At 52.8% G+C, this 22,224-nt stretch overlaps 8 protein-coding genes across 8 annotated transcripts; 5 read left to right on the top strand and 3 right to left on the bottom strand.

Annotated features, from left to right (window-relative positions):
- Positions 1-3,898: 3,898 nt before the first annotated feature.
- BDV17DRAFT_294287 (cytochrome P450) lies at positions 3,899-5,511 on the top strand (the record flags this gene model as incomplete). Its single annotated transcript, XM_073762808.1, has 6 exons — positions 3,899-3,920; positions 3,989-4,167; positions 4,244-4,350; positions 4,429-5,050; positions 5,129-5,318; positions 5,396-5,511. The coding sequence occupies 6 exons, from the start codon at positions 3,899-3,901 to the stop codon at positions 5,509-5,511; spliced, it is 1,236 nt and encodes a 411-aa protein (XP_073612541.1).
- A 520-nt stretch (positions 5,512-6,031) lies between these two features.
- BDV17DRAFT_300225 (nitrate reductase) lies at positions 6,032-9,393 on the top strand (the record flags this gene model as incomplete). Its single annotated transcript, XM_073764015.1, has 3 exons — positions 6,032-8,240; positions 8,286-9,179; positions 9,225-9,393. The coding sequence occupies 3 exons, from the start codon at positions 6,032-6,034 to the stop codon at positions 9,263-9,265; spliced, it is 3,144 nt and encodes a 1,047-aa protein (XP_073612540.1). The 3' UTR covers positions 9,266-9,393.
- A 93-nt stretch (positions 9,394-9,486) lies between these two features.
- BDV17DRAFT_271618 (uncharacterized protein) lies at positions 9,487-10,990 on the top strand. The gene has a single exon (XM_073758808.1). It carries the CDS (start codon positions 9,852-9,854, stop codon positions 10,608-10,610), a length of 759 nt encoding a protein of 252 aa, XP_073612539.1. The 5' UTR covers positions 9,487-9,851; the 3' UTR covers positions 10,611-10,990.
- A 1,025-nt stretch (positions 10,991-12,015) lies between these two features.
- Positions 12,016-12,410, top strand: BDV17DRAFT_294285 (uncharacterized protein; the record flags this gene model as incomplete). Its single annotated transcript, XM_073762807.1, has 2 exons — positions 12,016-12,199; positions 12,313-12,410. The coding sequence occupies 2 exons, from the start codon at positions 12,016-12,018 to the stop codon at positions 12,408-12,410; spliced, it is 282 nt and encodes a 93-aa protein (XP_073612538.1).
- A 699-nt stretch (positions 12,411-13,109) lies between these two features.
- BDV17DRAFT_294284 (WD40 repeat domain-containing protein) lies at positions 13,110-14,261 on the bottom strand (the record flags this gene model as incomplete). Its single annotated transcript, XM_073762806.1, has 1 exon — positions 13,110-14,261. The coding sequence occupies one exon, from the start codon at positions 14,259-14,261 to the stop codon at positions 13,110-13,112; it is 1,152 nt and encodes a 383-aa protein (XP_073612537.1).
- Positions 14,262-15,411: 1,150 nt separating this feature from the next.
- BDV17DRAFT_283823 (MFS transporter) lies at positions 15,412-17,042 on the bottom strand (the record flags this gene model as incomplete). The annotated part of the gene is made up of 3 exons (XM_073760426.1): positions 15,412-16,236; positions 16,296-16,752; positions 16,825-17,042. 3 exons carry the CDS (start codon positions 17,040-17,042, stop codon positions 15,412-15,414), a joined length of 1,500 nt encoding a protein of 499 aa, XP_073612536.1.
- A 1,501-nt stretch (positions 17,043-18,543) lies between these two features.
- BDV17DRAFT_300219 (acyl--CoA ligase) lies at positions 18,544-20,526 on the top strand (the record flags this gene model as incomplete). The annotated part of the gene is made up of 5 exons (XM_073764014.1): positions 18,544-18,670; positions 18,743-18,880; positions 18,959-19,324; positions 19,384-19,883; positions 19,965-20,526. The coding sequence occupies exons 1-5, from the start codon at positions 18,578-18,580 to the stop codon at positions 20,524-20,526; spliced, it is 1,659 nt and encodes a 552-aa protein (XP_073612535.1). The 5' UTR covers positions 18,544-18,577.
- A 91-nt stretch (positions 20,527-20,617) lies between these two features.
- BDV17DRAFT_271610 (alkene reductase) lies at positions 20,618-22,114 on the bottom strand. Its single transcript, XM_073758807.1, has 3 exons — positions 21,765-22,114; positions 21,070-21,705; positions 20,618-21,013 (listed from the first exon to the last, which is right to left on the bottom strand). The coding sequence occupies exons 1-3, from the start codon at positions 22,008-22,010 to the stop codon at positions 20,684-20,686; spliced, it is 1,212 nt and encodes a 403-aa protein (XP_073612534.1). The 5' UTR covers positions 22,011-22,114; the 3' UTR covers positions 20,618-20,683.
- Positions 22,115-22,224: the final 110 nt, after the last annotated feature.

Genomic DNA, 22,224 nt, shown 5'->3' with positions numbered 1-22,224 from the left:
GAGATAATAAAAAGGTAAGAGTAGATAAGAAAAAATAATAAGAATAAGAATTAGAAATAAGAAAGAATAATAGAGAAAAAAAAAAAAAAAAAAAAGGAGATGAGATATGCAGGCGAAGCGACGCAGACGCAGGAAATAGCTAATACCGCTGGGATGGCGGAGGGGGCGGGGAGGAGAAGGAAGCTCAGGACTGATGAAGATCGGCGAGGTTGGTGATACAGCGCAAAGCTGATGCCGCTGATGACAATTCCACGATCCGGACAGCAGTGACTTTATGAAGAATCGCTCGGTTGGAAGCCCACAAATTAAGATTCCCGCAGGTCGCGTCTCCCAGGGCAGAGCAGGCGAGAAGGCAGCGGCAAGAGACGATCCGAATCTCCAGGCGTCAAGCAATCGGAGGCATGCCAAGGGGCGTGCGAGATGAGTACCCAACTAGCATCACGACGGCCGTTTGCGCAGGCCGGCTTGCTGTCCAATTGTTGCACCGGCAGGGTAGCTTGACTCTTTCCAGGAGAGTGTTCAGACTGCGATGGTCAGGCTGCTGGGAGCACTCCAGGAGCACTCGAGGAGCACTGCCAGTCTGCAAGAGTAGGAAGCAACCTGATTGGCTGTTTCCCTTTCTTCATCTGCAGCCCTCATCACCTGACTGGCCAATCATAATGTGTAAACTAGGGCTTGGCGCTGTCACGGGACCCAGCAGGGCGCGTAAATTGGCAGCAGCCACCACTGACAGCCCGGCTCACCCTCTTCTGCAGAGGCCCGTCATATCCTCTTGCCCCCTATTTAACACTGTCAGACTGCAAGGAGTCCAGGAGTTTGTTTGACTTGCAAGGGATTGCCACGTGATGTCACAGAACACAGTAACTCTACACAGTATACCTCCCTAGTGGCCTCGTCAGGTATACAGATTACAATGTGCTGGAGACCCACTCCTGCCGCTGCGGGGATATCCGAGAGCTTGGACGGTGATGAACTTCTTCTGATCTGCCCGATGTGATGACCGCTCCTCTGCTCCACCTAAAACAATGAACCTCAATCCATGGCATCGCGGTAACCTTCCAATGCCATCATCATGCAGCCTCATTTACCCGTCACTACTTGCGTGCTGGTGACCGACCGGACCTCGCAAACTCCTGTTAGCCGCGCCGCACGCTAGGGTCTAGACTTGATGCCGCTTTGCTGATCCTGATCCTCTTGATGATCAGTGCTGGTGCTCAGGACGAAATCGTCTGCGGCGAAAGGATCATCAAGCCAGATCGACTTCACATCTAGCTCGAATCCTTCAGGTTCCCCTCCTCAGGCATGACGCAGCCGCGGGAGCGTGCACTCAGCCGTTGAGCTTGGCTGGAGGCTCGCGCGAGACTACCCTCCGTCATCGGATATTTTTAATCCGCGAAACGCTAACTTGATCTGCCCCAGGGCACGGGCGAGCATGCAATCCAACCTCCAAGACCCTCCATGACAAATTTTGCGCGGTTATCGTTCTTCTGGATGCTCGGTATGACCGAAGGCATTGTTCTTTGACGCAGGCCATTGTCCTGCTAGTCTGTCTTTGCACACTATCAGATAGCCTCCCACTCACATAGTCAGCGTCAATCTCGCTATCAATCTGCATCTGCCCAGGCGGGCAAATCTGCCGACCTCCCATATCCTGGACTTTTTGAAGATGCAAGGCTTCTCGATCTGATCCTGCGGCTCATGCTCCTTGTCACATAGAAGGATCCGGGCGTTACTTGACGGCAGGTCGATCCTGAAGCGGCGGCGCAAGTATGCAGACATGCAGGGACGAGCTGCGTCCTTTCCTCGTCAGGCCGATGCAGAGCGGCTAGCCACTGGACCAGATCCAATCTGAATCCTTCATGCTGTGAAGACGACGCTCGACATGCTGGACTCGCGTATGTCGCCCCAGGTGCATAGTCCCCGACGAAAGTTCCATGCTTTAGGTTTCAATGCGCATGCTTCCGCTATTTACCTGTGCAGGTGTTGAGTCCAGCATGTCACTCGCGCGCTCGTTCTCGCATGGAATATACCCATGTTCGACGCCACCCGCAAGCCGCTGGGAATCCTCCAAGATCTCCTCCATGGCCGCTAGTTCCCCGGTTGGTCCCTCACTCGGATAACCATGCGGCACATTGGCTAGAGGGGGGTGAAAGGAGCCAGCTCCGTGGTTCAGCACTATCTCCAGAGGCGCGAATGCTGCCCTGAATCATGCAATGCTTGCGAGTCATGCGCGGCAGGAAGTATACGGTTCTTTCCAGCTTTCGAGGCGCTTTCATCCCTCAGTCCCTCAGTCGATCTTGGATCCGGACTCGAAAGGTCTCTCCTCAACCACCTTGCCCCTCACTTTAGCGAGCACTCGAATCCTTCGACAGTGACGCTCGACCCATCTCTCGTCGCCTCGAGACGTTACATTGCGAGCCCACATCCAGCGCGAAGTATTCCCGGTCCTAGCCCGTGGCGATCCGAGGTGGCTCTCAAGGCCAGGTAACTTCCAGGCTCGAGCGTTAGGCATACCCATGCTGGACGGGGCATCTCAAGGCGTCACTTTAGCGCGTGCGTGGGTTCTTCTAGGGACGGTTAGACGGCAACAAAATTGTTCCGCAGCACACCTGCATGCTAAGAACCACTTTACAGCGCGGACCATGTGTCCGAGATGTCCTTGCGAGTCGTCATCCTTCCAAAGTCAATCCTCCTTTGTGTCCTAAAGGAACTGAGGCATAGACTCAACAAGTCGTTCCTCGCCTGGATGTCGCGATCAGCCGAGCGGATATCTCCAATGCTAGCAGGCTTCATTCAATCAACTTCCACAAACATAGACCGGGAGGACCGGGCAATGTACTGTCTGCTTTTCCTTAAGCTCTCAACTGCCCAAGAGTAGATCCCAGATGTAAATCCCTCTCGGAGAGAACAAGCCCCATTCGCCCCGGGGCCCTTGAGTCGCTGAGGCTGGTATTTGGCTCCTAAGTCATCTCTTTGGACGTTTGCCCTGAGGCCCGGGGGCTCGTTCAAGATGCCATCAAGGGATGGTGCTTCGGATGTCGTTCGGTGTCTGTCACGTGATGTCCACTGGGGTGGGGGGGGGGTTGGCCGAAATCATCAGATCCTCTTTAATTATTCTCGTGAGAGTAAGTTGTTCGGGGTGAAATTATATCACTTCCTAGGCCTAGGCTTGCTTCGATGTCCGCAAAATCTATTTCTCCTGCTTCATACCATACCCATCTACAATGTTACATACGGTTCGAGGCTAAATCGTGTATGGGCCGTCCCATATATATATATATACTTTTACCCCAACGGTGCGAGAAGTTAGCAACGAGACAAGACATAAACAGGCACGAGGAAGAGCCATGTGACCTATCCAGGTCCCTCACTGGACGCACTGCCGCATTGAAAAGTCCGAAGATACTCTTCAAGTGTTTGTTCTGGTAGCCAGGAAGAAACCTCCAGTGAAGTCATCCCCCGCCGAGTCTCGGCCGGATGCTTAGGATGTGAATGTGAGCTCCGCGGAGAATGCCCCAAGTATATTTCTTGTTTCGATGCATACCCACAAACGGTCACTCAAATCAAATCGCCGTCGATTCATTTGTAATCACCCCTTGTGCAGAGTATGGGGCACAATCCCTCATCATGACGTATGCCGACTCTGCTTGCCTAGCCCTCTGTGACATTCGTCGTTCGAGGTGGGGCCTGGTGGTGGTGACATGGTGTGATATGACAACTACAAAGCATAACATTGCTACTAAGTAGTTGAGAAGCTGTAAGATCTCGTTGCCAACTGCACCTTTTAAACGTAACTTTTTCTAGATTATCGGTGATCAGCAAGATCTACTTTACAAGAGCAGAGCATCAAATCTCCTATTTACAGAGTCCATTTCCAACGCTTACTTACCAACACAATATGTCCTCAGCAAGCACATCCGGTACGTCTCGGGCAAAACTGACGAACCTCGCAACGCAGCTCGAAGCTTACAATAACAATCTCTCGCAGACCTACCCAAATTCCCCTTCGCCCGCCCCGAGAAATCCTACGATCCTCCGTCCGACCTGAAACGTCTCCGCGATCAAGGGCCCGTCGACAGAATCCAGCTGTTTGATGGGACGCCGGCGTGGATCGTCACGAGGCACAAGGAGGTCTGCGAGTTGTTGAGTAAGGATAAGCTTTCGAATGTAAGTTGTCATCTAGCTCTCTGTAGGGCTCTGGCATGGGATGAGTGAGGATTGGTTCACTTATTGATTTGAACAGGACAGATACAACCGCGATGGATACCCCGAGATCCACCCGGGCACGAAGAAGGAGGACGTCAAGCCGACGTTCGTCCATATGGATGATCCGGAGCATGCGAAGCAGCGGTAAGCGAGCATATCCGTATCTCTCCGTATTCCGGCCCGGGGAAAGAACTAAGCAAGCTAAGAGGAATGTACATCCAGGGCAATGGTCGAATCCTTCTTCACGCCCTCCGCAATCGAAAAAATCAAGCCCCAAATCGAATCAATCGTCGACTCTCTTTTAACAAACATCAAGAACCGCGGCTGCTCCAACGGCCCAATCGACCTCGTCCAACACCTCGCAACCCCACTAAACCCAAAAGTCATCCTGCAAACCCTCCTTAAAGTCTCCGAAAAGGACACCGAAAACCTCATAAACTCCTCAACCCAGCTAGGCGGGACAAGCGGGACAGCCTCTGAATCAGGCCATACAGATCTCCACGATTTCATGAGCAAGCTCGTCGAAGAACGGATCAAGAGTCCCAACCATCCGGACGAGGATATAATTTCCAAGCTTGTCGTTGAGCAAGTGAAGGAGGGGAATCTGAGCAGGGACGATGTCATCAATAGTGTGTTTATGATTTTTGTGGCGGGGAATTCGGCGATTATGAGTTCTATTGCCCTTGGCGTTTTGTCCCTGCTGAAACATCCGGACCAGCTGGAGGAGTTGAAGAAGGATCCTAGCCTTGCTGAAAATGTCGTCGAGGAGGTGCTTCGGTACCATACGCCGTCGGCACTGAACAGTCGCCGCGTCGCGACGGATAATGTTTCGCTTGGTGGGCAGGTACGTCAATCAACCCAAGAAAAGATCGACACCCCTTCAGGAACAACCTAGAGATAAGCACTGACCATATATACTTAGGAAATAAAATCCGGCGAAGGCCTAATCGGCTCCGTGCGCTCCGCAAACCGCGACGAGCGCGAGTACAAAAGCCCCGACGAGTTCAACATCCACCGGGAGATCGACCAGCGCAAGAACCTGGCTTTCGGGTACGGCCCGCATAATTGTCAGGGGCAGTGGCTTTCGCGGTTGGAGTTGCAGGCCGTCTTTGGTGAGTCTCCCACGATTTGGTTTGCTTGCGTTGGTGGATGGGAAGGAGAAGGATGATGCTAATAAGGCTCAATGTAGCGTCTATTTTCCAGAAACTGCCTAACCTAAGGCTCGCTGTTAAACAGGAGGAGCTGGAGTATACGCCGCCGACGCAGAATGTGGGTATTGCGAAGCTCCCTGTGTTGTTTGATTAATGGTCAGAACGGGGAAAGGGGCCTTGGACTACGTGAAATGAAATGGCCCCGGGGCATAACGTACCAGATATTTCCAGATCTTACATTATCCCCTGTCTCCATAGCATATTAACAGCTGAACGTATCGCAATGCTCCCAGTGTAAGCAGCTGTAGATCCAACGGAAAACGGCAAAGAGCAGCGGATTAGCCGGAAGGAGTGGAGAAGCGCGAGCGTTAAGCTTAGGCCGGTCCACAAGAACAAGAATGCGGTCATCTTGACATAAGTCAAGCTCAAGCATCCCCCTGGTCCGGTGGGGCTAGTTTCACGATCCACAGTTCTGAATCGGTGGTTTGGGGCCCTGGTTACGTAGGACGCAGTAGTGCCTGCGTAAATCATCGTGCCAAGGAAGTGAGGTATTCAGAATGCATGCGGTCATTGTGCTACTCCACTGTGAAGTAGGCGCTGGGGCACCCTATAGAACCTCAGTCCAGGACTGAACTCTCAACTGCACCTAACGCGCGCACGAGAAGGTCGCCATAATGTCCACAAAACCCCCAAAACCATGGCACCCCGGCTCCTCAGAGCAAGAAATTGCCAACGAACCGGACTGGGTCCAGCGACCAGGGCATCACCGCCTAGGCCTACGAAACCCCTGCGGCCGATACGCAGGACAAACGCACATAGGCGATGAGTTGGGCGAAGACCCCAAGGGCGTCCAAGCGGCGAAGGAGAAGATCGGGGCGCTGAAGGAGAGAGTTGAGCGCGGGGAACTGGTCAATTGGAGGAATGTTATTGAGGATGAGAAGAGTCGCGAGTCATTTAGATTGAAACATCCTACTAAACGCCCGCCGGGATGGCGGTATGTTCCTGATTTTACGGAGGAGTGGGTGAGGACGGGCCAGGAGTGGCCGGCGAATGTGCACAAGCGGCAGAAGGAGGAGGAGGCGAGGAAGAAGCAAGAAGAGGAGGAGGAGGAGGAGGAGAAGGAAAGACAGGAAGATGGCGCGAATGGTCGGAGAGGGGGAGAACAGAAGGAGCAAGAGCAAGCCCAGAACTCCAAAGATCGACAGCAAGACGAGTCAGAGTCTCAGCTAGATCAATACACCCCCGAAGAAATTGCCCTGTTACGAAGCATCCAGCACGAGAGAGAGCATATCAAGAGCCTGCAGCAGAACAACGGGCTCGGCAAATCGCCAGCAAAGAACAACATCTACACGACAATCGACGAAGCAGATCAGTTCACACCCGACAGCTGGATCCCCCGCTCGCCTGATCTGATACGGTTAACGGGGAGACTGCCACTCAATGCCGAGCCATCACTGTCAAAGCTTTACAATGCAGGCCTCGTCACGCCAAACGAACTGCACTACGTACGAAGCCACGGCCCCGTCCCAAAACTCGTCTGGGAGTTTCACGAGATCGAGATCGAGGGCCGAGTGAATCTCAGCATGCGCGAACTAGCGAATAACTTTGAACCTATCAACATCCCCATCCTCCTAGCTTGCGACAATGGCCGACGCCGAGAACTCAACATGATAAAGCACACGACGGGATTCAACTGGGGTCCTGGCGGCGTAGGCTGCGCATACTGGAAAGGTCCACTCCTTCGAGACGTCCTCCTCGCAGCCGGAGTCCCCGAAAGAATGCCAAACCACGAGAACCAGCGGTACTGGATTCATTTCGAAGGAGCAGACGAACCGAGCGAGGGCCGATACGCTACATCCATTCCCTTCGCGCACGTAATGGATCCCGCGAACGATGTCATTCTCGCTTATGAAATGAATGACCTCCCGCTGCCGCCAGACCACGGGTATCCAGTTCGAGTGATGATACCGGGGTACGTAGGCGGGAGGTGCGTCAAGTGGCTAAAGAAGATATGGACTAGCACCGAGGAGAACGACTCGCATTATCATATTTACGATAATCGCATGTTGCCGGGTTTCGTGACGGATATGGAGAGTGAGTTTGCGAAGTTGCTTCTCCGGCACCCGGATACGGCGTGCTACGAGCAGATCGTAAACTCCGTTATTGCGAGGCCGGCGCAGGGAGAGAAGATTCCGCTGAGTAGTACCAGGAAAGGGAGGATGTATCGCATTGCAGGGTTCGCATATAGTGGTAGTGGCCATGTAGTTCGGCGTGTTGAGGTATCCCTGAATGGAGGACAGACATGGCTGTACTGCGTGCGCCGGTTTCCAGATCGCCCGATACGGCATAACGATAGGTTCTGGACGTGGGTTCATTGGCATGTCGATGTTGAGATAATACAGCTGGCGCAAGCGGAGAGCCTCACGGTCCGCTGTGTTGATAGCGCGATGAACACCCAGCCCGAGCACCCGCGATGGAACCTCTCCGGTACGATGAACAACTGCTGGTATACCGTAAAGCCAGAGGTGGCATATGGCGAAGACGATGACGCAGGAACCCCCTTCCTCCTCTTCCGCCACCCAGTCGAGCCAGCCAACGGAGACGGCGGCTGGATGAAGCCGAGTGCTGAAGCGCAGATCAAAGCCGCTGCCCAGGAAGCACCTGCACCGGAGAAGCAGTTCACACGAGAAGAGATAGAGAAGCATAACACGAAAGACGATTGTTGGATTGTAGTTAATGGCAAGGTATATGATGCAACGGGTGTATTGTCGTGGCATCCAGGAGGTGCCGGTCCGATCATGGCTCATGCAGGGAGAGTCCACCATGAGACAACCGAGGAATACGCGAGTATACATGACGATTACGCGATGCAGAAACTCCAAGGTATGGTCTCACCGGCTACGTTGGGTGTCCGCTAACACATAGTAGAATGTATCCTTGGAGTCGTGACCGAAAAAGCAATGAAATACATACAGAAAAACGCCGAGACTGTCGCAAAGGAAAGAGAGCAAGCACCGAGAATAGAAGGCCAAGCACTCGAAAAGCACCGCTGGGTCGCAGTCAAGTTAACCGACCGCAAGCCCATCTCGCCCGACACGCGAGAATACACATTCACCTTGCCAGAAGGCAAACCGGTCCTCGGAATCGGCCCCTGCCAACACATCGAGATGGCATTCCATATGAAAGACAAAATGGTGATCAGACCATATACACCAACGCTCCCTCTCCTCCCCAGACTAAAAGACCAGGCAAACGGTACAGATTCACTGGCAGAATACCGAGACGGACGAGGCTTCTTCATGCTCACCGTCAAGACCTACTTCCCGAACGATGACCAGCCGGGCGGGGCACTATCAAACATCCTCGACACCCTACCGCTAGGCGAAGAAGTCGATATCCGCGGCCCGACCGGCGACATCGTCTACGAGGGCTTCGGCAACTTCACTGTCTCCGGTGAGAAGCGCAAATACAACCGGGTGTCGCTTGTTCTTGGAGGGACAGGCATCACGCCGGGCTACGCACTGATAGCGGGCATTATGCTTACAAAGGACGACAAAACCGAGATACGAGTCATTGACGCGAACAAGACGCCGGGCGATATTCTGCTGCGCAATGAGCTCGATAAATTCGAGGCGGAGAGCAACGGACAGCTCAAGATCGCGCATGTTATTTCGTCGCCCGCTGATGACTGGAAGGGCCTGAAAGGGCATGTTAACAAGGAGATTATTCAGAATCATCTCTTTGAACCGGCGGACGATAATGTGGTCATTTTGTGTGGGCCACCGGTAATGATTGAGAAGGCGGTTTTGCCTGCGCTTGATGGTGAGGTCTCGTTTGTCCTCGTATGGCGATTGCTAATTGTGGTAGAATGGGGGTATGTCAGGGACGAAAATATGCTTGGCCTGTAACATGGGGGATTGTGCATAAAGTACCTGATGCAGGAAATTGTTGGCTGGAATTCAGCAGCACCGCCAACCCCAGTTGGTGAAGTGCGGCTGCGCTGTAACCCTACCTCGTATTCACTGCAGATCCCAGCCTCAACATTTATCACCACCACCCGTGTCAAGCATTCCGTCTGAATTTTGAATCTCGCGAGGGTTCTGTATTCTCGAAGACACACATCTGATCGATTACCCGTCCCTCGACGGCCAGTGATGCGGCCGATTGTCAACCTCCGGAGCGCTTCGAAATTGGCGGTGGTAGCTCACTCCGCGCCCCGCCTCCAAGGCACGAGCCTCTTGCATCTCTAGCGACATCGCGACTCCAATCGGAGACATCAATTTACACTTGGCTAGACCATCTCCAGCATCGTCCCGCCTGCCAAGCACCGAAACTCCTCAGCCGCGTGAATACGACAATTTTCGACCGGGGCCCGCCAGGTTCAAATACAACCCTGCTGCCCCTGTGCGACACCTCAGAACTCCTATTCCTTTCCAGTATTTCCGCATCTCACCGTCTACAATCTTGAATATCGGAACCAATTTAGCAATCAAAATGAAGTCCACCCCCCTCCTCGCTCTAACGCCCCTCCTCCCCCTATCCCACGCCTGGACGTTCACCTGGCGCGACAGCAATGGCGACGCATCCACCGAGCGCGGCCGCGGGCCCAGCGAATGTATAGTCGTCGACCATGCTCAAGGCCAGTTGTTCGTCCTAGACGGCCAAGGTGAGGAGGGGATCAATATGCTGCTGTTTTCGAACGACAAGTGCGATGGTGAACCTGCCGGCATGGCGACGGTAGACTTTACCAAGGAGTCGAGCGTTGATATTAAGGGGTTCCAGGTTGTTTCTTCAGGCGATGAGACGGTTTCTAGTACAAGTGATGAGGAGGAGGATTCGACGAGTACGAACGCTACTGCGACTGCGACTGGAAGTGACGATGAGGCAGATCAGACTTTTACCCTTCCTACTGAGCCGGCGACTACCAACGCGACTGCGACTGCAACAACCACTGCAACAGATGAGGACGATCAGACGGTTACTCTTCCGACTGAACCCCCGACTACGACTACAGATGAGTCTACGACCGCGACGCCCACGCCCTCTGGTGATGATGAGAGTGAAACCACGACTGAGCCGACGCCTACCGATACCGACTCCGACTCCGACTCTGGCTCCGAAGAGACTGGAACCGGCGAGGAAGACCCTGCTCCTACTGATGCTGCATCGAGTCTTGTCCTCTCCAGATCTGGTCTTGTTGGGGTTGCCGTGGGCGTTGTTGTGGGTGGATGGGCGGCTGGTATGCTTTTCTAGGCATATGTCATGGCAAAACTGTTAGGAAAGTATAGGCATGGGCTGCGCGGAGACTCGCTCGCCTGCGAATTGGCATTATTCCAGGCAGACAGAAACCAATCGGTGAATTCTTCTATGTGCGACAGCGTCCAGAGAGTTATCATCCATGATCATAACTAGAGTGAACCTATTCGAGTGGGCAAGACGCGCTTGAATTGCTTATCAGCACCCCCATTCATAGGCCCAGGGCACGAGTGCGTGGGGATGTATAACTTCGTTTAACGAATTTTCAAGGGATGTGTGAGGGCGGATCTATAATGCTGAAATTAGTTTCTGGTCAGCAAGCAGACTAAACAATAATATTTGTGATGATAGCATCAAGCTTATCGGCGTGATGCTTAGCTTTCTAGTGAGGTATAAAGAATTTTCTTGCCTATCACCATCAAGCCATCAAGACCTGTTATATACCTAGGGTGCGAGTACTTGTGGTCTCGATCACCAATATATGCCTCGGGCATAATACTAAGCGGGTGTCGAGAGAGGTTTGTTCGTGAATCCTGCTCGTACGCTGACCAAAGCTGGTATGTCGCTGCCCCTGATGCTATGTGAAGTAATCCTGTTCAATGGCAGGCCGTACAATACGCACTTTTACTAAGTGAAGCGCCCCATGTGAATTGATGATGTGCTGATGAAGTTCCCTTGGTATGAGCTGCAAGACTTCTGACCCGCGAATCATCTGGTGGCGTGTAAAATAACGAGTACGACGCGATATACAGGGGCAAAGCTTTTGAACTTTAATGTGAAGTTCAATACGTGCAGCTTTGAAGAAGGATAACAACAGCCTACTATCTGTTCCCTCCAGACAACCCTGCATATAGGAATGTTGGGCCCACTCCGAGGTATCTAGACCCGCTACATCAGAGCAAGGCAGATCGATATATTGTTCGACATTATTGGTCCTTTCGTAACCCACCAAAATCTGCCTATGTCTTGACTTTAGGGGAAAGAGCGAAGGGGGAACCGCGTGGTACATTTATCTACTTTGGAACAGCCTATTTCTTCATCTTCTTCATCTTCGTCTTCGTACCCTCTTCAAACTCTACCGACTACGGTTGACTAGCCGCTACGGGATCGTTTACCTTGAGACCATAGCTAGCGGTCTCAACTGGTGGAGGTAGCTAGCTCTTTCCTGAACTAAGTGGCAGGAAGCCCGCAGTTCAACGATGCTTTTGGAGGGCACCATGGCACCATTTGAACAAATGCCAAACGAATTGATCCTTCTGACTGCTCAACATCTTCACACCGAGAAAAGACATCAGTGCGCTCATGCGCACAAATCGGAGGATGTATCATCTGTTACACGACTCATTGTGTCAATTCACTTCCAAGGACAACGACGCATCAGCACTGCTCTTCGCCGCCAGGGATGGAACATGTCGATTTGCTGAACCGAGTGCTCGATCTCGGTGCTAGTATCGGGTCCTTCAGTACCAGCGCTACTGAGTGGCCATTCGCGGAGCGCGCGACACGCAAGAACAACCTGTTCCTCGACGCTGCTGAGCAAGGCCATAGCGCCATCTCACAAGCTTTGATTCAGGAGTCGAGACTAGGTCAGGAATGCAGATTCCCAGTTAAGCTCACTCCTCCATTGGGCTATACGAACGCAAGACCTTGAGCTTATCAACACACTCCTTGCACTAACCGCTTCTATGGACATTAACAGTGATGGATGTACCGGAGAAGATGGATCTTCCGTCTTATATCTCCATGATGGAGCGGGAAAAGGGAAAGCCGATCTCTGACTTTGAGGCAAAGTCTTAGACGAGGAGGCCACACACCTTGGTGGGCACGAGAATTGGAGGTTGACAGTTGTTAAGAGTATCTGCTATTGCGTCATGCCTTCTAGTGTACAGCATACCTACTATTACGACGTGACTACCTACTCCCATTAGCATCAGAACCACAACGAGCACAGTCTAAACGACAGAGTTAGCTATAACTGCCGAGGCAACACAAATACGTCAAGTGCAGGTGGTCTGTCGCCTGACTTAATATCGTTATGGAATGTCTACTACCATGTTGCAAAGGGCGATTGAGTACTTCTAGGAAGGGATGGTGGACTCCTTCGGGTATGGTAGGGTATACGAGTTCAGGATCGCATGGTGCGGAGGCTGAGCGACCCATGCAGCCATGCTATGGATATAGGGTGAAGAGGTATATATTCGCTGGGGCGCATACCAGGCGATAGTGGCATATCATCGCGCTCTCTCAAGTCACAGGGCTTCAGCGATAGACTCCTTATCAAGACTCGATATAACGGTAGGTAGGTAAGGTTACGGTCCAGCTAGCCTGTACACTCGCTTTTGGTATACGTCGCGCACAATCAGCCCCCAATCTCACCTAGGGAGAACCGTAACTCGGCCAAGTCGATACGGAAAGTAGTCAACACACCATCGATAGTGATCCAACCAATTAATGCACGGTCAGCGTCACCGTCCTCATCGCATATACATACCGCGTTTAACGATGTCCCGAGACATACAATGGCCTCATATAACCCGGGATATACAGGATGCAGTGTCCATTGTACCAAATCCAGGCCTCGTCTTCTGAGACCCAGATTCCTGTTCTGGGCTGCTCTCGCGGTCCGGCACGCCATTCATGGTGTGTCACTAGCGTATTCTGGCCAATATGCCACGCCTGGATGCGTATGGTGATGGTAGTGCTCGTAGTGGTCGTTGAGGGATTGGCGGATAGCCCTACCGGGCCTTCTCTGTGGTGGATAAGGTTGATCTTGGGCCCATCCCTGGAGTATTCGATCTTGGACACCTTTGACGATTGGTCCGCATGTAGAGTGTGCGCGCAGAGGAGGTCACCGTCGATGATATCCCATTCTTCCACCTGCACGGCTTTGCTGGAATTGGCGGCGGTGGCCGCGATGCCTCGTGCGGACCGCGAGCCATCTACCGGTATCGGGTCAATCGCCAATGCCACTCTTGTCCCATCGGGGCTCACTGCGAGTGGGGCCTCGCGATATTTCATGGGAAATCCTCTCCTGAAGGGAAGGGATAACCTGGTCCCGGTTGAACTGACGTTCCACACCTCCAGCCAGCAAGGATGCCGGTCCCCAGCAATTTGCAGGTTTTTCTGAATAAACACCACGTCATCATCATCGTCAAATGTAAGATCACTTGCGCTATCATTGTCTCCCCTCTGCCTGTTCATGTATAAGAATGTCTTTGCCGCGACGACTGTTCCATCCTTTGAAAAAGCAACGGCCTCCGGGACTCCATAGGCCTCGAATTGGCGCACAATCTTCTTGCTAGCAACGTCAACGATCAGTAAAACCGTGGGTCTATCGCTCTGCGAGGTCGCAGCTACAGAGCCATTTGGCGAGAGGGCAAACAGCGGCAGACAATTATTAAGAGAGCCAGAGGTCACTCCTGATCGCCCTTTCAGGCTGTTCTTGGGATTGATCAAAGGATTCCATATCTCAATCCCATTAGTTGTCCTTGGAGCCGTAGCGATTCTTAATCCGTTCGGCGCGAAGGCGAGGATGTCATGACGACAATGCTTCCGAATCATCAAGTATCTAAAGAAGCAGCGACCGATGAGTACAGCGTACTTCTTCTGCGTCTCCGAAAACGAGGCCAAGCGCGATCCCTCTGCCATCCTGACTTATATGCAATCACAGAGTCCGACGCTACGCGGGACGTCGCCACGGTGTCTCGCCACGTCATTGACTTCAAACTCTCCAAAAAGCCCAAGAACGTTCGAGCGCGACTGGCAGAAAAGGCAGCCGACAAAGCGGAGGGAACATTCCTCTGGATGCATCTGCTCTCGCATCGACTGAAGCCAGGTGTCAATGCTAAAAAGCTCGACGTTGTTGTGTCCTAGGTGCCTGCGGGATTGGAGCAGGCATATGAGAGAGACTTGGCCCGCATCTGCGAGCTTGATGAGGAGGAAAGAGATCGGGCTATCAGGATACTCCGCTGGGTGCTCTTTGCCGGGAGTTCCCTCACTGTTCGCGAATTGGTCGAGGCCCTGGTTCTGAGTGGTGATATTGACGAGGATGTGCCTGCTATCCTGCAGACGAACTGCCGGACGACTGTCATGAGAATTATGTTGAAGACCACGTGAATGATGTTCTCCGCCAACCGCTGGGATCATTGATTGAATTAAAGAGCCCAAGTGAGAACGAGCCCTTGTCGGGGCATACGGTTCATTTTGTGCATTACTCAGTCAAGGAGTACCTGCTTCGACCAAATAATTAGACTGGGGGTTCGCGGTCATGTGCACATTGCAAAGGGGCTGTCTTGATTACGTTTTCTTTTACATCGATTATATGACAATAACTTGTGCAGACGCAGAAGTCATTTCCTAGTAGATGCTTTATGTGTGAGATGGTTGGGATTGATACAATGGATGATGACTGTGTGCGAGTCCCCATTTGGCGGGATCGAAGACAAAGACGTTAATATTGGAGGCATCCAAATACCTACTTTGCCTTTGTTAAGGGGTTTAGAGTTGTAGGATTATTACCTCAGTATATGGGACCCTGGCCAAGTTCAAGGGGGGTTTCGCCTCTCCTGTTAGGTCCTTTGTTGCTCTTCATATGCTGTAGGATTGTGTGGCGGCTTGTCGGTACTCGGCCCACCGTCGGAATATATATGGCCACTGCGCAGTGTCACCCGCACAAGCAGTATTCAAATATCAGTATCATCTATGTCATTACCCATGCTATTTTATGTTATCTCTGATTGACAAGTACGGATATATCCAAACAACGAAAAATCTATATACAACCCGCAAACCCACGTATCTACAACCGAACCTGAAACCGGGGATGCGTCCGAATCCTCTCCCCAAACTTCCAAAACAACACGGGGCAAGCACACATCGCCAGCGCAATAAATGCCAGCAATGAGTTCCCCCACCCTAGTCCTAGTGCATCATACATTGCCGGTCCCGCAAGTGGCAAGACCGCCCCAGCCAACGATCTCAACGCAGTATTAGCGGCCGTCACAGACGCCGCATGTAACAGGTACGAGTCAACGAGGTATGTGTTTGCCGCCATGAAGACGGTCATCAGGCCCACTGCAAAGACCGCCGTCCCGATAATAGGTACGATCCAGTGCGTCTGAGCCTGTGCCGACCATCCGTACCAGAATAGTCCAATGGGAATCGCCCACGCGCCGAACATCATCGGTGGAAGACGAGATTCAGGACGGAAGACACCCTTCGCTGTATGCGCCATGGCTATCTTATTCCCCACAACACCAGAAATAACGAGGCCTATCAAACTACCAACTCCAAACCCAAGATACGCCAGTCCAGCAAGAGACGCGGAAAAGCCATACTGGTCCTCGAATATCCCCGTTAAGGTCGTGAACATGAGATATAGGTACCCGTAGGAGACGGCCGCGAAGAGCGAGAAGAGGAAGACGATGGGACTGAGGAAGAGGAATTTCACTGGGCGCGTGAATGCGTCGATGAAGATCTGTTTCGGGGTCCGGCCGGTGTCGTGGATCGAGCGCAATGCTGGGTTGCCGGTTTCCTTTGCGAGTCTCTTCGCTTTACGCGCAAGAAGGACGGGCGCGTAGGATTCGCGGTAGGCGGCTAGGGCGCCGATGCTGATGACTGCTGTCTACATTCATCATGTTAGCATGGGCATATAAGTAGGAAAGAGTATGGATGGTGGCCTACCGTGATCGCAATAACCCAAAACACCCACCTCCACCCCTCGGCCTCCGCCAAAAAACCCCCCGCAACCGGCCCAACAATCGGTCCCAGGATCGGTCCCAGCGCCCAAACAGCCATGATCCCCGCGCGCTTCTCCAGAACAATCATATCGGCGATCGTCCCCGACCCAATCGTAATCGGACACACGCCTGCAATGCCCGCGAACAGCCGGAACACAATGAGCTGCGGCATATCTTGGCTCACAGCGCACGCGATTGTGAAGATCAGGAAGATCAGGTTGCAGCCGTGGTAGATGGGGACGCGCCCGTATAGCTCGGACATTGGGGCGATGATGAATGGGCCGACGACGTAGCCGAGGACGAAGACGGAGACGACGAAGCTGGCGAGCATGGAGTCTCTGCTGTGGAAGTCGCGCATGACGCCTCCGATGCCGGGGGCGAACATGGATGAGGCGAGGGGGCTGTCCAGCGATCTATCAGCATTATCCTTACGGGTTTGTGTTGTGTTGGGACCGGGGCTGTTGGGGACCTACGTGATAAAGGTATTCGCGGCCATGAGGACAAGTTGCGACGCTTTCTTCGCCGTCGACCAGTTCATTGGGTTCGCGGGGTCATCGGGTCCATCCCAGCCGACTTTCTCGTGGACATGCGCATCGCTGGTGTTGGTCTTTTCGAAGTCGGGTTTCTCGTTGACTCCGAGGCCTCGTTCGACATTGGCCTCGACATCTGTTTCTGTTACGCTGGACGACATTTCCGCTTCTTTTTCTTTCCTTCGACAATTACAGTGACCGAAGGCAGCACCCAGACTGACAGACGACCGTGAAAAAAAAAAAAAAAACTCCAAAGCGCAACGAATCCTTCAAAAAGCGTGGTCCGACTCCTTTTATACGCTGAATACGCAATACGACAAGTTCTCCAATCTACCCCACGAAGGCTGTACCCATTCACTACTCCGTAGGTAGGATTACCCGGGATGGCCTCGGATCTGGCCAGATGAATGTTATGCACAGATTCACTAAGAAGCGGCTAATCAAAGACATTATTCGGCTCTAAACTCCGACGACCCTCTCTTTATGCGGGGAAACGCCGGTTATGCACTGTCGAAGCTTCCATGGGTGGCGCGTCGTACTCGTCGTATTGACTGCATAAGGGGCGGGAATTGCCGTTGTGCAGGGGAACTCAGCATAGAGCATGCATTGGATCGGTTGGCTGATGGAGATAACGTGAGATCGTCAGATTGACACCCTCTGGACTGTCCAGTGCCAATCTGATTCTGCGATTTGTGCGATTAGTATTGGTTTCATGCGCATGGGTCGGATGATATTTGATTTGGAGACGGAGATTACGGGGGCGATTATTTTCTTCCAGTTCGAGTCTTGTCTGCATGTCTATGCCGGGGCCATATTCCAGACAAGGGCACAGCGAAAAACTGTCCATCCATCGACCGAACAAGATGTTTATTGATGCGTGGAGATTCTATCTCCCTTGGACCCTGGAAGCCCTAACATACTACTCTGTACATCCGGACGTTGGCGTTATCTCCGCGCCGGGTAAGTTTATTACTAACCTTAGCTTCAATGAGAGCCTACAGGTATCGTCTGCGAACATGAAATGTTTCTAGCCAGTCTGGAAGAAAATGTATAAACCATGACATCGCAAGCATGGGTCGCCATCCCATCTCGGTTTTGGGTGATCTGGATCACTTAAAGCACGAAGCTGTCTCGCGACCGGCCTTAGGCAATGGTGTTCCTCGGTCCAGGGACCTGACGCCTATCGCACTAATGAATTGTCGCCCTACCGACTCATTGTCTCCGGTGGTGCGCAGTGTTTGATCTCGGTCCCGGGTTAGGTCATTGTCTTTCCGGGAGACTGGCTGCACTGCATCCTCTGCTTGGTAGTTGACCTAGCGTGCCTCAGGCAGAGAGCCAGGTCTGACCCTAGGTCACGTGTCGGATATACCCCAGTCGTCTTGGAAGTATGACATCGTTCGGCAGCCACATTCCAAAAGACCATGGGTTGAGGAACGTCGGTGAGGTGACTTCCAGCACTGGACCCTTAACTCTGTTCTTCTGTAGCCTTTTTAGGCTAGCCATGTCCAGCACAATTGGACGCCTGGTGAACAAGCGTTGGACCGAGACCCCAACCGAGGAACCGAGCGGGGTGATCGTCAGGTCTTTGTTCGCAGTTTCAAGTTGGAATCTGAATCTTCGAGTTTTCTTTCGATACAGGCTTCCTTCTTGACCTAAATCAGCAGCAGATATCAAGTTATACAGTATACTGGGCAAGATGATCTTTGAACCCCTCCATCGCGTCCTGATCCCGTACACGGATATCGTAACGTATCTCTTCTCGAACCCTAAGTATGACCCCGACAGACCGGTAAGCTACTCAAGCTCCCTGCAATCCCAAATCCACCGAACGTCTAGTCACCGCGTCTAATTCTACTACCAGGTCTTCATCGACGTTGCGAATCCATCGCGATCCATCTCATTCAACCAAGCGCGCGCCATCGTCCGACAACTCATCGCGGGCCTGCGCGCCTGGGGCATAAAGGAGGGCGATTGTGTCGCGATTCATTCGTTTAATGATGTATCCCCCCTCCCTTCCCGTCCTCAACCTGTCGCCCGTTTTCATCTCCAGCAGGAAATAGGATTAATGGTTTCCCAGATCTACTACCCCATGCTCGTCCTCTCCATCGTCGGCTGCGGCGGAATCTTCACGGGGACGAACCCCTCCTACACGCCTCACGAACTAGCGCACCATTTCCGCGCGTCGGAGACGAAGTTCGTTCTTTCTGAGCCGGAGCCGGAATTGTTAGATCCTATTCTTGATGCCGCGGGGCAGGTTGGGATCAGCCAGGATCGGGTGCGCGTATTTGATACGCAGGGGCAGAGGATTCCGAAGGATCGGATCTCGTGGAGGGAATTGTTTAATCATGGTCAGAGGCCTTGGGTTTCTTTTGATGATGAAGTCACAGCGAAGACGACGAGTGCTGCGAGGTTGTTTAGTTCTGGGACGACAGGGTTGCCCAAGGTATATCCTGGCCAATTTTGCTACTCATTCAATATACATACTAACATGAAAAAAACCAGGCCGTAACAATAACCCACCACAACCTCGTCGCACAACAAGAACTCGTCTTCGAAACAAACCCACGTCCGTACCAGCCAAGCCGCATAATCGCCGTCCCCCTCTTTCACGCCGCCGCCGCACCAAGTACACACTTCGGCCTTCTGAAGGCGGGACACACACTATACATGATGCGTCGGTTTGAATTATCAACATACCTACACACCTTCAAAAAGTATAAGATTACAGACCTTGGCCTGGTTCCACCCATTGCGATCGCTATCCTCATGAATAGATTAACGCATACAAAGCCATTTTTGAAATCTGCGCGCATGGCGACGTGCGGGGCCGCGCCGCTGGATAAGGGTGTGCAGGGGAGGATTAGAATGTTGATGAGTGAGGGGGCGCCCTTCACGCAGGTTTGGGGAATGACGGAGACGAGTTGTATCGCAATGAACTTTCCCTATCCGGAGGGTGATGACACGGGGAGTGTGGGGCGGTTGATTGGGAATGTTGAGGCGAAGTATGGATCCATATCCCCCCTTCCAATCTCTCCTCAGCCATAGGTACAAGTACAAGGTGCGGGGCTAACAGAACTATATAGACTCGTAAATGATGCCGGCGAGAATATAAGCGCCTACAATCGGCCCGGCGAACTCTGCGTCCGCGGCCCGACAATAACGCCAGGGTACTTCAACAACGCCGCCGCAAACGCCGAGGCATTCGATGAAGAAGGTTTCTTCCACACAGGCGACATAGCGTATTGCGATCGTGCAACGAGGAAATGGTACATCGTTGACCGGAAGAAGGAGCTTATCAAGGTTAGAGGGTTCCAGGTTGCGCCGCCGGAACTCGAGGCCGTGCTGTTGGCGCATCCTGGGATTGTTGATGCGGCTGTTATCGGGGTTAAGGGTGGGAGTATGGATGGGGATGGGGGTGAGACGGAGCTGCCGAGGGCTTATGTTGTGAGACGGCCCGAGGCTGGGGTGCGATTGGGGGAGGAGGAGGTTAGGGAGTTTCTTGAGGCTAGGCTGGCGAGGTTTAAGGCGTTGACAGGGGGTGTGAGATTTGTGGAGGCGATTCCGAAGAATGCGAGTGGGAAGATATTGAAGAGGGTGTTGAGGGAGGAGGCGGAGAAGGAGAGGAGGGGTGAGGTCAGGTTGTAACTTGGACATATTATCTTATGCAATGGGTAGTTAACAAACTGCAACATCATGGGATTACGACTAATGAATTTATATTGTAGACTTCATCGCTCAGCAGCGCGGTAATTCAACCCAACTCACTCGTTCTCGTTCTATATAGCTATATGGGTATGCCCACCTACTGCGTCGCAGCTGGATAATCCACGTAACAAAGTTTATTATCTTCGAAGGGCCCATAGAATCTCTCTCGCTTATACGGGACAAACTCGATCCCGCTGCGCAACCGCTGCACAAGATCCGGGTTACTCGTAAAGTACCGCCCATACAGCAGGGCATCATAACGGCCGCTCTCCAGCACGCCCCACGAGTTCTTGTTGTCCCATCCACCGGCCGAGAAGAAAGGCGTTGAGCCAAAGATCTCGCGGAACAGGGTGAGGTCTACGTTTAATAAGCCCCAGGAGCCCAGGAAGCGGTCTTTTTCTTCGTAGCTGAAGATTTGCTCGTAGCGCTGTCAAGCTATCAGTCTACGCTGCATTTGCCGTTGGGTAGCGGAAGAGAACTCACCGGCTCAATGAAGCTCACATAAGACAGCTCAGGTAGCGTCCGCTTGAGCTCCTTACAGAGATGCGACCAAGTCTCAACGCGCTGCTCACCACGCGCCTGGTTGAACAGGCCAAACGGACTCAACCGAATCGCCAACTTATCAGCACCCACCGTCTTGCTCAGTGCCTCCATAAGCTCCAGAACAAATCTGCACCGCTTCTCCGGAGACCCGCCATACTCGTCCGTGCGCTTGTTAACATTTGAGCTAAGGAACTGCTCAGGCAGATACCCATTTCCACCGTGCAATTCAACCCCATCAAAGCCCGCCTCCATCGCCGCCTTGGCCGCATTACAATAGTCTTCAATTGTCCGTTTGATATGCTCGACGCTTAGCTCGATCGGCGGATGTTCCGAGTACGGCACCTGCGCGGTCGCGCCGACGGGCGGGTGCGAGTAGCATTCTGTAGGCGAGTCCCAGACCGTCGCGGAGGCCGAGACGGCAGGGAACCCGGTCATCTGGGGGATTGTGGCGCGGCCGGCGTGCCATAGTTGCGCGTAGATGTAGCCTCCCTTTTCGTGGACTGCGTCGACGACTCGTTTCCAACCGGCGGTTTGTTCGGGTGTGAAGAGGCCGGGGACGCCAGGCATACCGTTGCTCTAAACACTCGCTATTAGCATCCTAACAGCCCAATTGGGTCGAATGAGTAAGGTCTTACCTCAAGTGAAGGCGGAATTCCCTCCGAGATAATCAACCCGCCATCGGTCGCGCGCTGCTTGTAGTACTCGACGATCAAATCGCCCGGGTACCAAATGCGATTGGGGTTCTCGGGGGTGCTCGTGGAATTGGCAGGCACACCGCGGTTGCGAGTCATCGGGGCATGGACGACGCGGTGCTTGAGGGTGAGTTTGCCATTGCCGATGGTGAGCGGTTCGAAGAGCTTGGATTCCTGGTGCGAGCCCATGGTGAGAGGATATGCAAGTACCAATGGGATTGTTTCGGGGTAGACGATGATGTCGATAACCGCGGCGCCTGCAGCTAGATACGAATTTATGCCTGCGGAGCACAATCCCCTTATCGCTCTTTCTCCCTCACCCACTCACTCAAGCTACCCCTCATCCTCTTCTCAACAGCAACTTATCGGCCTGTCGGACATCCGACACGACACTCAAGCGGGC

The sequence above is a fragment of the Aspergillus undulatus genome (assembly GCF_047715775.1).
Source record: "Aspergillus undulatus strain CBS 261.88 unplaced genomic scaffold BDV17scaffold_51, whole genome shotgun sequence".
Classification (NCBI taxonomy): Eukaryota; Fungi; Ascomycota; class Eurotiomycetes; order Eurotiales; family Aspergillaceae; genus Aspergillus; species Aspergillus undulatus.
This window is presented reverse-complemented; position numbering and strand designations above follow the sequence as displayed.

Bases quoted from the DNA above. Each gene is read 5' to 3' on its own strand.
- BDV17DRAFT_271618 (XM_073758808.1), top strand. From the start codon at position 9,852: ATGAAGTCCACCCCCCTCCTCGCTCTAACGCCCCTCCTCCCCCTATCC.
- BDV17DRAFT_271610 (XM_073758807.1), bottom strand. From the start codon at position 22,010: ATGGGCTCGCACCAGGAATCCAAGCTCTTCGAACCGCTCACCATCGGC. The intron at 21,706-21,764 runs GTAAGACCTTAC...GCGAGTGTTTAG, and splicing joins GAATTCCGCCTTCACTTGAG to AGCAACGGTATGCCTGGCGT. The intron at 21,014-21,069 runs GTGAGTTCTCTT...ATAGCTTGACAG, and splicing joins ATGTGAGCTTCATTGAGCCG to CGCTACGAGCAAATCTTCAG.